General features: G+C 41.2%; 1 protein-coding gene across 1 annotated transcript in view; it reads right to left on the reverse strand.

The window, feature by feature from the left end:
- Positions 1–4378: 4378 nt before the first annotated feature.
- YBX3 (Y box binding protein 3) overlaps positions 4379–15202 on the reverse strand; it is a gene marked incomplete at its 5' end in the record, with an annotated part of 19767 nt that continues 8943 nt past the window's right edge. Inside the window, 4 exons of the mRNA XM_010190090.1 lie at positions 4379–4905; positions 5353–5453; positions 6087–6258; positions 11631–11725. Coding sequence (XP_010188392.1) covers positions 5388–5453; positions 6087–6258; positions 11631–11725 — 333 coding nt within the window. The remainder of the gene's footprint in view (positions 4906–5352; positions 5454–6086; positions 6259–11630; positions 11726–15202) is intronic.

Raw genomic sequence — 15202 nt, forward strand, 5'->3', positions numbered from 1 at the left:
TTAAATCTCTAAACAGCCCTATTAACACATTAAAATAATGGGGGTTTTGCAGGCATTCTTAGCAGAGAAGCAAAGAGCATATTGAAAACGAAGGGGGTGAACAACAGTCCTTTCATGTCACAGGGCAAGGACTCTTATCACCTAGGCACTATCAGCATGAAAGCTGCAGTGAATTTTCTGTGTACATTCTATTAACATGGATTTCTTTTTTTATAGCACCACCTCCTCCCTGCTTCTATGCCACTGTGTAATGCTTTTTTTTCCCCTCCAACAAAGATATATTATGGTATTTTCTCATTTTTCTGATAAACTGTTGTCTACTTGCCTGGTTTTCTGTAGGTGCTCTGGGTTTGGATCATTGGAACACACACATAGGCAGTAAGATTACAGGAATTTGAGGTGACATGTAGTTTTACACATGGATTGAGTTCTGTCAGTAACTCAAATTCTGTGACTCCTCAGAAAGTCAAAATAGTGAACAAAAGAGGACACAAGGCATCACATTTATAGAAAGCCAGACTACAAAAGGCACATGGAGAGAGTAGTCGGAGCAAGTTAATTTGGTGCCCACTTAAGCTCTTAATGTTCTTAAGCTGTAAAATTGGTGGGATTTTACATACGAACACTACGTTACACAGAATATTTTAAAAAGAAGGGCAAGATTTAGAGGCTACTAAAACCTCTTAACAGCACTCTACAAGTCACAGAAAAAAATGCAAGTATTGTGTAATGTAAGTGAAGACGATTGGCTATACCAACACACTGAGCAGTCACCAAAGAACACAGACCTACACATCTGGAAACAGAACAAGACTGTTACAGGTACACTGTACAAAGAGTATCTTGACTCTTATCAACCCAATGTGTTAAAACAGCAGAAGTTTGACTTTGAGGTGCAGTTAAAGTTGAGTTCTAGACTGTCACTAACACAAGCTTCTTATCTGAGCTAAGACTGTGCAGATCTTTACACATTTAACACACTCCAAATTTTTTGAGCACAAATCTTTTTCTGTACTGCAGACACATACTTTATGGCCAGTTACCCTTAGAATTCCTGAGTAATTCTAAGGACCTACGTGTTCCTACAAAAGTTACGATTTACAAGTCAAAACCTCAGACTGATAACCAAGCATTGAAGAGTGATGCACTTTGACAGCAGGCAGGAAATATGGTGAAGCTCTGAATTCAGTAACAACTTTCACTAGGCCTTTCCTATTGCATTTTAAAACCTTAAAATATTAGAAGTAATTATTCATTTCATTGGCTGGTGGTATTAAGTCATCAGGATCAATTTTATGCTCAGTGCATCACTGTCTAGGTTTAAGACTCAAAATAAGATCACAGCTGCATTGCTCCACTATTGTCAACAGCACAAAATGAAGAGTTCAAGCTGCCACTTGTTTGACACGGCCTCCAAAACTTTCATCTCCTTTGTGCTTGAACAAGGACCCCACAGCTGCTTGGCTTGTGCAGCTGTTTTCTCCTCCCAAGTACATCTGAACATCTCAGAGCATACAATTTCCTTCTACAGAATCCCAGTGACACTGAAGGCTAGCTGGTTCTCTAAAAAGCCAAACCAGCAGTAAGGATACTGACGTCTATGACCGTAGCTTTTAACTCAGGATCTACAAATCAAAGATTGAAAACCACTGTTCTGGAGCTATTAGGGTCATTACAACTCCTGTTCTCCAGATCACATCCAAATTCCTCTAGTATTCTATGGGGGAGCCTCAAGCATGTGCCCCAGCATGAAATAAGTATGCACAAAGCTTGCCATATGGGGTGTGAAATTAAGTTTTAAGTAGCACAGACTTTATTTTCAAAGTTTTTCCACCTGCATCAGAGTCTGTTTCACTTCCAAGGAAGCTGTTGCACCTCTGTACACTCTTCCCATGCATGGAAAGGGCTGCACACAGATATAATATTGTTCAATGCAGAAGTTTACAGGACATGTATTTCTCTGAATTGGTAAATTATCTTGTCATTGCAGGACTATTATGTTTAAATGAAACTGTGTACAGATGAAGGCCAACAAAACTTTTCCCTTCTTTATCCTCCTCAGAAGATCACAAGCCACAGGGAATATTTTTGCAGCTAAGTAACAGCAGACAGCAGCCTTCACAAGCAAAAAGCCTGGTTACTGTCAGGCAGAGTATTATGAAAACACTGTAAAATGATTACACTATAAAAGCTAATCCACTCCAAGTGTAAGCCATTTTAAGTGCCCATGAAAGGGAAGAATGCTAGAATTGGAGAATGAACATAGCACAAAAACAATGGCTCCAAGTAGGTATAAAAGCATGTTAACTAATCCACAAATTCAAAATCCTTGCAGCTGAAAGTCTTAAAAAAACCCCAGAGTAACAGATCATCACCACAAACTAAACACTTATCTGAAGTTCTGCTTCATACAAATAACCTTATTTACAGCTACACAAGCACCAAAGTTGCCAAGAGAAGTGACCCTTATTATTGAGCACCAGTTCTATATTTCTTCAGTCAAAGTCCAGCTAACAAGAAAGCAAGTGTCCTAGTAAGGGAACAATTTATGTCCTGCTTGAGAAATCTAAAACATAATTTCAGTAAATGCTTTAGACTTGCTAGAGTTGAGCCGATATTTTCATAACCAGGAATTCAGGGTTATGTTAGTTGCAAGCTTGTTTTATAGAGATTCTTCTTATCACAAAAGTAGGACTGAACTAACAGAAATAGAACCAGACACTAGGATATCAATTGCATGTCTCCCTCAGTTTCTCCTTTTATAAAACAAAAGATGACTGGTAATTCTGTTAAACTGATTCAATCTGAGATATATTTTTGCAGTGATCAAGAAAATTCTGTGTGGCCTGTCAAATCTCCCTCTAAGAAATAACACTTATTTTTGAACAAGAAGTGGCAATTCAAGTAGATTATATGACAAATACTGTAGTAATGTTTCAGTATTTATGAATATCTTGTTCCTAAAGGAGTTCTATGGGAAAGCTGGGGGGGACTTTTTACAAGGGCAGGTAGCAACTAGATAAGGGGGAATGGCTTTAAACTGAAAGAGGGTAGATTTAGACTAGATACGAGGAAAAAATTCCTTACTGTGAGGGTGGTGAGACACTGGCACAGGTTGCCCAGGGAAGTTGTGGATGCCCCTTCCCTGTGAGTGTTCAAGGCCAGGTTGGACAGGGCTTTGAGCAACCTGGTCTGGTGGGAGGTGTCCCTGCCCATGGCAGGAGGGTTGGACTGGATGATCTTTAAGGTCCCTTCCAACGCAAACCATTCTGTGATTCCATGATCTTACATGTTTATATTATGATGAAACTTTCAACCATTCCTCATTTTCCCAGAAGCTGGAATCAAAGCACTTCAGAGCAGTTATCCCCTATACTTCCCCCACTTCTCATTTCCTGAAAAGTAAAATGAGAGTGTGTCTCCAGAGAACTCTGTATAATATTTAATTATTAACAGTGTGCAAGAACTGGGAAACTAGAGGAGACAAGTGCATCAAGTACCTGTCAAGAGTCTCTCTACTCTCATTTAGTCCTACATGTGTACAGATAGCATTGCTCCCAGCCAAGAGGTTTTACATGAAGTGTTATTCAGCAAAGGCTGGGTAAAGATTGCATAGCTAAGAACAGAAAGAGGCACTTTAAGGAAACAAATACACTATGGATAACAGCAACTGCAAGACAGGAATGTGAGAAGTGTTGAACCCAAGAATGAAGGACACAAGAGAGCTGAAGAAACACACCCACATTCAACAGCTGGAATTAGGATAACACTTGCAAAACATACAAGTTTTAGGGAGGAACATTAGAAAAACACACATTAGTAAGACAGTTAAGTAGTTTGCTCATTAACGCAAGATAGCACAGGTGCAGAGATTTTACTGGTTTCAAATAAGGAAAAGTGAAGAGGCTAATAAAACATACTGCTGTAATTTGGAACAGAAGCTTGAATAAAGTGGCAGTTACTATGCCCACTTTGTCTTTTTGAGCAGGAGAGTCTGTAAGCTTGGCTGCTACTGTTAACACAAAAGCCTAGCAAACAGGTGGAGAAAATAATAACCCAGTAACCTACTCCAAACTCCTGCCACAAGATGGTAGCAGAAAAACTCAACCATTAACACCATTTGAGCCAGAAAAGCTGAGACAGCAGTGCAGGCTATAGCTCTGCTGTATAGTTTCTTTGCAGAAGTTAGTTTGGATTGAAGTAGCTCCACCTAACCTAGCCATGTCTTTGCACATGTATCATCCAGCACGATTTTAGACAAGATATGCCAACACATACTAAAGAGGCAGCTCTCTTTTCACATGCAAATGTTGAAGATAAAGCAAGATTAAAATAATGAAATATTTTTAAAGTAAACATGAACAAACACTAAACCAGATTTTTTTTGGTAGTTGAAATCACCTTTAATTGTGAGGAACGTCACCCATGCTGCACAGTTTCAAATAGATCTTACCAAGGAAAGCGGAAGTTTCTCCTCCCCGTGTCCTGCAGTGAACAGGACTGGCACAGAAAAAAAAACGCATCACACCTGGGAGGTTTAGCACCAGCATCCAATAAAAAAAGCATTTGATTTCAATTTCAGTTCTTTGGTTGGGTTTTTTCCCTTTTCAGTTTGATACCAAAAGAAAAATTGAAAAATTCAATACTAGCGAAACAGTGAAATTCTAAAAAAAAAAAAAATACCCCACAGTTGCTGTTGAAACTGGGGAGGTTGCTCTTCCCAAATCTCGCTCTCTTTTTCTCTCTTCATGCATTTATCTTGCAGGCGTTCCCTGGATCTCAGCTGCTGGTAATTTTTTTTTCTTTTAAGTTCCAATAATTCAAATGTTTGCTTTCGTCATCACTGTTGACATTTATTGCTTGTGTGTTTCTTTGGTGTTACTTTTGAGTTGTATTTTAAGACACCTGTTGAAGAGCCAAATTTAAAAAAAATGCAGGTTAAGTTTCATTTTCCTGTCAAAGATATGAGATGTCAGGTGGAAAGGGAGCTATCATAATAACATAATCATATGTCTTATTAAGCCATAAGCATAAATAGCTTATCCTGTCTGTGAAGCGGGAATAAAGTATCTTCCTAAACAAAACATGACTTAACTCATCAGCAGATGCTACTGCAGATAGATTTTTCTGAAAAAAATCAGAATTATAAAGCAAAATTTACTTAATGATAAATACAGACGCAGAGGAAAGAAAGAAAAAAGCAGCAGACTGTTCTTGGTTTGTCTATACAGCACTCTCAGAAGTTATCGCAAATATCTAGCCATACATAACGGGACATGGCCAGAGTCCAAGTCCTTGAAGTATACACAAGGCTGCTTTAGCTGGAGAACAGTAACTCTCTATATTCCTTACCTGAGGGATGGTAAAGGTGCCTGGGGAGCTGGACATTACTCAGCACCACTTTGCTCGGTCACTGGAGCAGGATTTTCAGCAGGTGTTTCAGTCACCTTTGTCTGAGACACAAGAAACCTTTATTATAGGCAAAGACTGATCTCCAGACCCTTCCTCTGTTGAGTGGTTGTTTTAAAACCTGGATTATGCTAACACTATCAAGGAAGATGAAACCTCGGAAAATATAAACTATAGGAAATACATTAAAGTTTAGGTACTACACAGCAGATTCTGTCAGGGGACTACCTCAAGTAGATACAGAAAGTCTTTCTTCATTAAGGTAAAAATCTGTGTTTGCAAACAGTTCCCTGAAATTATCTGGTTCAAGCAGTTCAGGAAATTGATCTGGAGCTTTCAAATCCATCTCTTATACTACATACAGACTGAAAGGGAGCTGGAAGACAACTGTTTCTCTTCACTTCAGAAGTATTTGTTACAGTCTGACCTCAATTAAGGACTACCCAGAAGCAATTCCCATCCCATTGCTGGTTCAAGTTAAGCTGCTCATTCTCAAAGGTCACGAGAAACTGGCAATTAAACCAACTACCTTTGACCATCAGCACTTTGGACATGGTCCTCAGACTCCTCCAGCACACCAACAATACACTTGCTAAAACTCCCACAGGACAGAAGGTCTTGAGCATTCACCCCATCAAAACTCAGTCTCTGCCATGTTTCTCCAGCAGTGTGCTTACCTCTTTCCCATCCTGAGCTGGAGCATTGGGTGGACGAGGTCGACGCCGGTAGTTGTATGGGCGCCTATACCCACGGCGAAGTGGCTGCTGACTCACAGCACTGGCCTCATGATGGTTCTCTTTGTTGTCAGCCTCTCCAGCCACTGGTGCAGGACGTGGACGTGGGGGCCCTCTGAAGAGGGGGAGAAATGCATTAAGCACAAGGGAAGCCCAAGAAGCTCAAACTACCATAGTTGTAGCCCAACAAAAACCTCATAAACCAAGTATCATCTGTAACAATTCCAAATGCTAGCAAACCACCACTTTGGAGTTTGGCCAGCATATAGTCAGAAGGGAGAGACAAGCAACCCGTGTCTCTCTTCACTGAAGCTACATCAGCATATTCTGCAGTCTACCCTACCATAAAAGATGTAGTTTTGAATTGCTGGCTAGAAGAAACAAGCCAGTAGCGGCCACACAGGCCGATTCTGCTAAGTTAGCCTTGGCATAGCTATACATCAGCCCAGTCCTATTTGGAACTAATGGGGTGATCCCTGGGAATTGCAGTTTCAACTGTAAGTAATTCCTGAATAAGGCTCTTTGCCTTATGTTGCCCCTCTTGACTGTAAAAACAAACAAAAAAAGGCCTATTATGTATCTCAGTCAGGCAAGTTGGACCTCATTAACACTAAGCTATCAAGTCCATGTTCCTAAAGAGCACTTAATCCAATTTTCAGTATAAAGAAAACAAACATACTTATAAACTGTCAAAACACAGCTGAAAGTGATGATAAAAATCACTACCTACTATCTAGTTCCCATTACCTGGCTTAGTTGATCCACAGCTATCTAGTCCCAAAAACCAATTTAGCTTTTCCAAAGCACTAATGTCATTGGATTTAAGATACACAAATGCAAGCAATACCTACTTGTTAACTCAAACAGAACCATTTCACACTCATATAGAATATATTATACCTCTCTTACATGAAAAATGCTTAAGAAAGACAAATTCCTATTAGCCATGGGCAAATTATCCAGCTTGTGATTCACCCACATGACATGCAAAACCTCAGACGCCTCATTGTACTTAGTGTGGTACTATCCCTGACTACCCAGTACAAATAACTTTCAGGAATAAAATTCATTCAACTCAGATGCCTACAAGCTGCAGCATCAGTATTTCCCCATTTCCCACAATCCCAGATAAGAGAGCCAGCTTTAACACAAACATTCACAGATAGAAAAGCTTAGAGTAGAGGTGGAAGGCTTATGTTCTAGACCCAGTATCTAGAAAAATTGATCCATTTTGCATGGAACAGGCAGTCATCGCAATGAAAGACAATCTTGCTGTTTCTACAAAATTCAGCTTCTTGTTGCTCTTCCACTGTTATTTACTTCTTGCTGTTTGTTTTTGAACAAACATACATATGAAAAAAATTGATTACAATCCATTTCATAGTTCATCTCTCTAAATTCAGTGTTGGAACTTGACCTCTTAAGCTGGTTGATAGAAAGACCAGAGAAGATGAAGATGAGCAAGGGAATAAGCAGGAGATCAATACAAATCAGCTCCTTTAGAGCAGAATCATAGAAAGTTTGGGTTGGAAGGGACCTTTAAAGGTCATCCAGTCCAACCTCCTGCAGTAAACAGGGACAATGTTACTAGATCAGGTTGCTTAGAGCATCGTCCAGTCTGAACTTGAGTATCTTTAGGGATGAGGCCTTCACCACCTCTGAGCAACCTGTTCCAGTATTCACCACTCTCATCACTAATATTTTCCTCATAGCTAGTCTGAATCTACCCTCTTTCAGTTTTAAACCATTTCCTCTTGTCTCATTGTAACAGGCCCTACTAAGGGGTTTGTCCACATCTTTCTTATAAGCTCCTTTTAAGTACTGGAAGGCCACAACAAGGTCTCCCTGGAGCCTTCTCTTCTCCAGGCTGAACAGCCCCAAGACTCAGCCTTTTCTCACAGGAGAGGTGCTCCAGCACTCTGATCATTTGTGTGTACCTCCTCTGGACCTACTCCAATAGGTTCATGTCTTTTCTGTGCTGAGGACTCCAGAGATGGACACATTACTGCAGATGAGGTCTCATCAGACTAGAGTAGAGGAGAAAAATCACCTCACTGGAGCTGCTAGCCATACTTTTGATGCAGCCCAAGATATGGTTGGCTTTCTGGGCTGTAAGTACACATTGCTGGCTCATGTCCAGCTTTTCATCCACCGGTATCCTCAGGTCCTTCTTCACAGGGCTGCTCTGCATCCCTTCATCCCTCAGCCTGTACCAATACCAGAAGCTGCCCTGACTCACATGCAGGACCTTGCACTTGGCCTTGTTAAGCCTCATGAGGTTCACATGGGCCCACTTTGAGCTTGTCTAGGTTCCTCTGGATGGCATCCTGTTCCCCGGGTGTCAACTACACCACTCAGCTCAGTGTTGTCAGCAAACTAGCTGAGAGTACAAGTAAGATCCCACTTGTCTATGTCATTGATGAAGTGATTAAACAGCACTGGTCCAGTATGGACCCCTGAGAGACACCACTTGTCATTCATCTCCATCTGGACATTGAGCCATTGACCACTACCATCTCAATGCAATCATCCAACCAATTCCTCATCCACCAAACCACCTCCAATTCAGAGAAGGATGTTGTGTGGGACTGTGTCACAAAGCTTTATGAAGAACACCAGTGAAAGTAATCCAGTGTTTTGTCATTCATTCTCCAAGATAAGACAAGTCACAAGAAGCCAAAAAGTCTGAATGAGCTTTTCCACTTAAAATAATACAATTTTTTTAAAAGTGAGGCAACATCTCAAAAGGTATGACAGTCAGAGGCTGACTATTTCACACTGATATTTTTAACTGCACTGAATTCCTCAGCTATGGAATTGTTCCCTCAGCATAGAGGCTGGAAGCTGGACTGATCATGTCAGAACTAAAGCTGGAAAATGAAGAAAACAATGACACACTGGACAGTTTAAGGTATGATTCAGAGATGACTCAGCAACTTACACTGCATATCCCACTGGAATCATGCTCATGTGAACGCCAAAGAATCTTTTCTAAGAATGGCCTACTGTGTCTTCAGCTGTCCATTTATCCCAATTTTATGGATCCACAGGGAAAAATAAAGACAAGGAAACCTACTTCCCAAATAGCCTCCCAGCCTCCAATTGGTTTCCATGCTGGGGATTTCCTAGCCCAGATAGAGTTTGCCTATTTAGGGACATCATGATGGTGTTCCCTTCTAGTTATTTAAGCAGTCTCCCCGAAGCTCATAGCAGCTTTTAACATCACCAACATCCCATGGCAAAAAAGTCCAGCAATCTGCTATATGCATAACATGAGTGAGCAACCTGAATGCGAGTTAGCAGTGCACCACTGTAGCCACAAAGGCAAAAATGGATCCTGGGCTGCATCCACAAAGGCATTGGCAGTAGAGACATGAACATCCCACTCTACTTAGCCCTTATCAGACCACACCTGGAGTACCATGCCCAGTTCTGGTCCCAATTGAAAAAGGAGGAACAGGATCAGGAATAGTGTGGCCAGCAGGACTAGGGATGTAATTCTCCCTTTGTACTTGGCACTGGTGAGGCCTCACCTTGAGTACTGTGTACAGTTCTGGGCCTCTCACTTCAAGAAGGATATTGAGATCCTGGAGCAGGTCCAGAGGAGAGTAACAAGGCTGGTGAAGGGATGAGAGGGAAAGTCTTATAATGGGAGGCTAAGGAACCTGGGGTTGTTTAGCCTGGAGAAGAGGAGACTGAGGGGGGACCATATCACTCTCTACAACTACCAGAAGGGAGGCTGTCGTCAGGTAGGGGTCATGCTCTTCTCCCAGGCAACTAGGAACAAAATGAGAGGGCATAGCTTGAAGCTGCACCAGGGGAAGTTTAGGCTGGATATCAGAAAGCACTTTTTAATGGAGCGGGTGATCAGGCATTAGAATGGACTGCCCAGGGAGGTGGTGAAGTCACCATCCCAGGGGGTGTTTAAGGAAAGGCTGGATGTGGCACTTAGTGCCATGGTCTAGCCAATGTGGTAGTGTTAGGTCAGGTTAGGACTTGATGATCTCAGAGGTCTTTTGCTTGCCTCACAGAACTATTGAGCCTGGAGACTGGATAAAGCTCAAAGGAGGGCCAAGGTGATCAAATGGATGGAGAAACTGACCTAAGAGGAAAGACTGAGGGAGTTAAGTCTTTTCTCCCTGGAGAAGAGAAGGCTTAGGGCGGAACTCACAGTATTCCAGTACTTAGAGGGAAGCCATAAAGAGGAGAGAGGCTTTTTCCCTTCACAAGGTGCCACACTGAGAATACAGTGGGCAACAGGTACAAGTTGCACTGGAAAGGTTTTGTCTTGATGTAAGAAAGACTCACAGCGAGAACAATTTCCCCAGGAATGTGGTAGTCACCCCATCACTGAAGGTTTTCAAGATGTGGTTTGACAAGGTGCTAGACAATGTCACCTAGGCTCCCTTTCCCACAAAAGGTTCAGCCAGATGATTTTCTGGGTTCCCTTCCAGTCTGGGCAGTCCTATGAACTTCCCTTTGTTTTTCAGCATGTCTCCCACTTCCTTCATTTGAAAGCTCCTCTGTGTACTCTTGCATCAGAAGAGAAAGCAAAACCAATTTCATTCATCCTTTACATGCTATTCATTCTGAGATCCTCCAGAGTTTTTCATTTGTATCTTCTCCCACACTCAGAGTCCTCAGTCACTTTCACTTTTTACACATTTCCCCTTCAATCATTTTGATGCATTTTATCTTCTTATTCTCTAGTCTCTTCAGCACCACCTTTATCCAGAAGTTCTAGCAAGAGGAACTCTAATAATCCTACTTTGTTACCTTTTGCTTTAGGAGCCCTCAAGAAACCTAAAAAACCTTAAATCTTGACTGACAGCAATACCTTCAAGTAGCACAGGATGGTACACAGTAACTATAATGCTACCATATAATCTGGTCTTATCTGGCCCGTAAGAGATAGGACGCAGCTTCATTTTTTACTAAACAGTAAGTTTTCCTCTGTACCTACAAGCAGCACCAGGGAATAAAACTAAGCCTGTGCAACATGTGAGACTGAGTTGAATGTGCACAAGCTACTAGTCCAGTGCTGAACTGCATGCTGCTGTCTGCGGTTCACAAGAAAAGTTATAAAGCACACCCTGAGCCTCTAGATGGTGGGGCTACCTGTCCCAGAACAAGTAGAATTTGGATTAATTACTTGTGAAAGTATAGGAGTTCAGCTGGGAAGATAAGGACCCTGCAACTCACTTCAATATGTTGCTCAATTGTGAAAAGTAACAGGATACAAAGAACTCTTTGCCGTTTCTTGATCTACTCCTGGCTCTGAGCAACATACAAGCACGTGCAACAAACTCTACAGTTTTTTTCTTCCTCCTGCAGCTCACCTTTCTCCTAGTAATTGAAATGCTTCTCACTGTCCCTACTATTTGCATTTGCACTTTGCCAAGTAATACAGCTTCTTGCTCTTAATAAAGTCTGTACAGATCACAAAAGCATCCCAAATTAATGATGAGCAAAGGAAACGGTACAAACCTGCGATAGCGGGGACGATACGTAGGATTCCTATGGACTTGTTGATGAAGTTGTCCTCCTTCTGTGACCCCATCCTTGATTTCTCCCTCGCCACCCTACAACCAAAAGAAAACAGAATACAGAGTTAAAGATGAAATGTTATCTTATTTCATGGGCAGTATATTAACTACAAAGCCCAACAATCTGAACACAAGTTCAAAACCAGTATTTCAGTACAGAAACACCAGCATATCAGGAAAAGAGAAGCAGCAGATACTCAAAAGACTAATTTGGACAAAGATAAAGACTAGGACAGAACAAGAGCCAGTAATACTGCCCTTGTTCCTCAGTAACAAACAGACTAAGAAGCTGTCGGATGATTCCTCCTCCCCATCTGCCAAGAAACACTGAGAGCCTGAGAGCTCTCTCCGATGCATATGGAAGTACATTTCAAGACAGGGCATTGCATTTGTTGTTTTAAGTGCCAGTCATCAGTAATGTCTGTTTGATAAAATGTTACATTATTAACCATTCCCATTGCACTACTCTTTTAAAGGGAAGAAGGACTCTAACAAAAGATAGACTTCTGTTTCCAAATCTTCTGGATCTCATCCAACAGGAAACAAAAGCTATTGCTTCCTGGCAGCCTTAAGTAGTCTACACTAAGTCTGACAGGTCTCCTTCCAATTCCACACAGCTATTTCAACCACCACCACTGTATTTTGCTCTGTTTTAATTGGCAATCTCAGGTAACTGCATGGGCAATGAACTTTTCCTTAGCTAAAACAACATGATGATTAGCATTTAGAAAGGCTGGAGAGTTGTAGGTTGTATCAAGAAGTCTTGGGGAATTAAATGAACCCCAGTGACTAGCCTGGACACTTCTCACCTCACCACAGTAAAATACCCTCCAAATGCATTAATAGTTTCAAGCACTCTTTGTAGCTTTCGAAGTTTCCAGAAAGCACGGAACCATGGCCTAAAGCAACTGGAATATTTCACAAGCTGTACCTAGAAATAGTTGTATCATCTATTCTTAACAACATGACAGGGTCAGCTGCTGAGGTGAGTTGAGAGAAATCAGAATTCCATCTAAAAAACAGTCATAAGTAACATTATCTGTTACGTTCTCTCATGTACAAAACTGATCAGGATAACTAACTACCAAAAGGAACTACCACTAAGTAAGTAGATGGTAATAATAAGTAGCATATGATGGCAGTTGAAGTACTGGAGAGCTTTAGAACCCAAAAGGAAAATTACACTTCTGTATACAAATTATACTATTTATATCTATGTTGCAGTACCAATCTCCTGTTTGTATCAAGATGCTTTGTGCTACATAACTATAGTTTCACAGACCTCTGAAGGGTGGTCAGAAGTGCCTCAGACACTAAGGTAAGAAATTGCACCACCGCTATCGTGTGCGGCAACAGGGATTCAGAGGCTTTGGGATTTGCCTTTTGTAAAGTTAGGACCTAATGCTACTCTCTTCCTCACGTGAGGACTGGCAAGGCACAGATCAAAACAGAGCAACAAGATGTAAACGGATGAGAGGATGCAAAACTAAACCAATCCCGAGTGTTTCTCTTCCCCTAGGTTTCTGAGCAAGCAAAGCACATGTGGAATCAGTGCTCAGTTCTGCTCAGTCCTAGCACTTGCAATACAGAACCAAGGCAGCCCAGGAGGTGTTGTCTGAAGGACAACGTGCCAGAAATTAACAAAGCATCAGCCAACCTACTTGCAGAGAGAGGCACACAGCAGTATTTTTCAACAGCCAAAGCTCTCCTATAGCACTCAACAACCAGCATCACATTCACAGCTATTTAAAAGGCAGTACTGAATTTCTACATGTTTTCAATGGCACAGCTCAAGTCCACTTCTCCCTACAGAGGGCTGCGTTTCAATCTCAGATAAAAGACTCCAGCTCCTGTAGTGATGGAAAGAATGACTAAATCTGATGAAGCATTACTCAAAACAATGCAAACATTTTCCTATTCATCTTGACCTGAATGTTGCTATGTCAGTATTTTAAATGGGTTTGGTTTAAACAGTCAATTGAAAACGGAATGGCTTAGCCCTTAAATCCTGATAATTTCCTGCATCTTCTAGATTATCACAAAAATTCAATTAACTTGTTACATTGGTATCAGTGTGAATTGATAGGTCAATCTAGGTCTATTGGCCAAAAGTGAAGTATGACTCCAGAATAAAACAGTTACACTGTCAGAAGTCACTGACACAGATGCAGTTTGACTAGGAAACAGAACCTGAGCTTTGAAGTCTTGTTTTACTATAGTGATAGTAAGCATATTAGATACATTTCTTGGGAAAGCTTCATTTGTACTCTTAAAAGCACCATACCATGTCTAGCACGCACATGATCCTGTTCACTCCATCTCCTCCACAGGAACCTTCCAACACAGTGTAATGCCTTCTAACAAACATTAGGGTACCCTAAAGGACAAATGAAGCTAGCCTGCTGCACTCGACACTTTCCTCTGAAGAAGGCCAAAACAGGCAGACAAGCTGTGATTCTCCATAAAAAACTCACAGATTTCTCTAACCCTAAAAAGGTTCAAAAAGTTTTATCACTGCTCAAAGAAAAGTTTTGTAAGCATTAACTGTAACTGCAGTGAGCTTTTTACACATCTGTTTCCCCCAATTTCTTCATTTGCTCTTACACCTCTTCAGATCAGTCTCTAGCTTATATGTAGTACTATTCATCTTTTCAGGTCTCCTTTCTACAAGAAATTGTGTCAGCTCTATTTCACCTTTTTTTCCTGACAGAGGCTTCTTCTATTAGTAATTTCTATTAGTAATGCACACAATATGTAGATGAGGACATCATGGGCTCTCAAGGCTATTCCACAATTCATTGGCTGTTCTAACATTCTGACTACAGCTCCACACCACATCTGTGTTGTCACTGTTTAGCGAAGGTCACAGCCTCTTTTCTGTACTAGATAGAATGAAGAAATTTGTTATATGAACAAGTACTTTCCACAGAACCCTCTATGCAATCCAGATGCAGTTCCACTGGAGCTGGTCAAATACCTCTGATTCCTCAAGGTTCTCTTACCTCTTGAGAAATTCACACAACACATTCAAAAACGGACCCAGAAAGTTACATGCAGCGTACAGGCACATTTGAGCCAGCAGAGCAAACAAAGGATAGCATCTTTAGTTTGCCTAAAATCATGCTAGGAAGCAAGGATAGATCAACTCTTACTGCACTGCAAGGTTGGACTAGAATTGCTAACAAGAGCTCTTGAAACCTAGAAAGCCATCATGTCAAGAGTCACCTCAACAAATTAAACAACTTTCCCCCCCTCAGTAACTACAGTGATGTGTGCAGGCACCAGTCACACAACAGCTAAGGTCTGGTACCTACACCAAATCAGTCTGGGGATTCGATATCAGCAAGGCAAAGAAAAACAGTGTGATACCACAACTTGTTCCTCTTGTGTACATCTTCAAGTACCAGGATCCAAAGTGTGTTACAATGTGACATGCATGCCAGATTTTTAGCTACATGAGTTTGCAATAGTCACCCAAGAGAACACATCCCAGCATGAATAACCTGAACCTGA

The sequence above is a fragment of the Mesitornis unicolor genome, unplaced genomic scaffold (assembly GCF_000695765.1).
Source record: "Mesitornis unicolor isolate BGI_N332 unplaced genomic scaffold, ASM69576v1 scaffold18150, whole genome shotgun sequence".
In the NCBI taxonomy this organism is placed as follows: Eukaryota; Metazoa; Chordata; class Aves; order Mesitornithiformes; family Mesitornithidae; genus Mesitornis; species Mesitornis unicolor.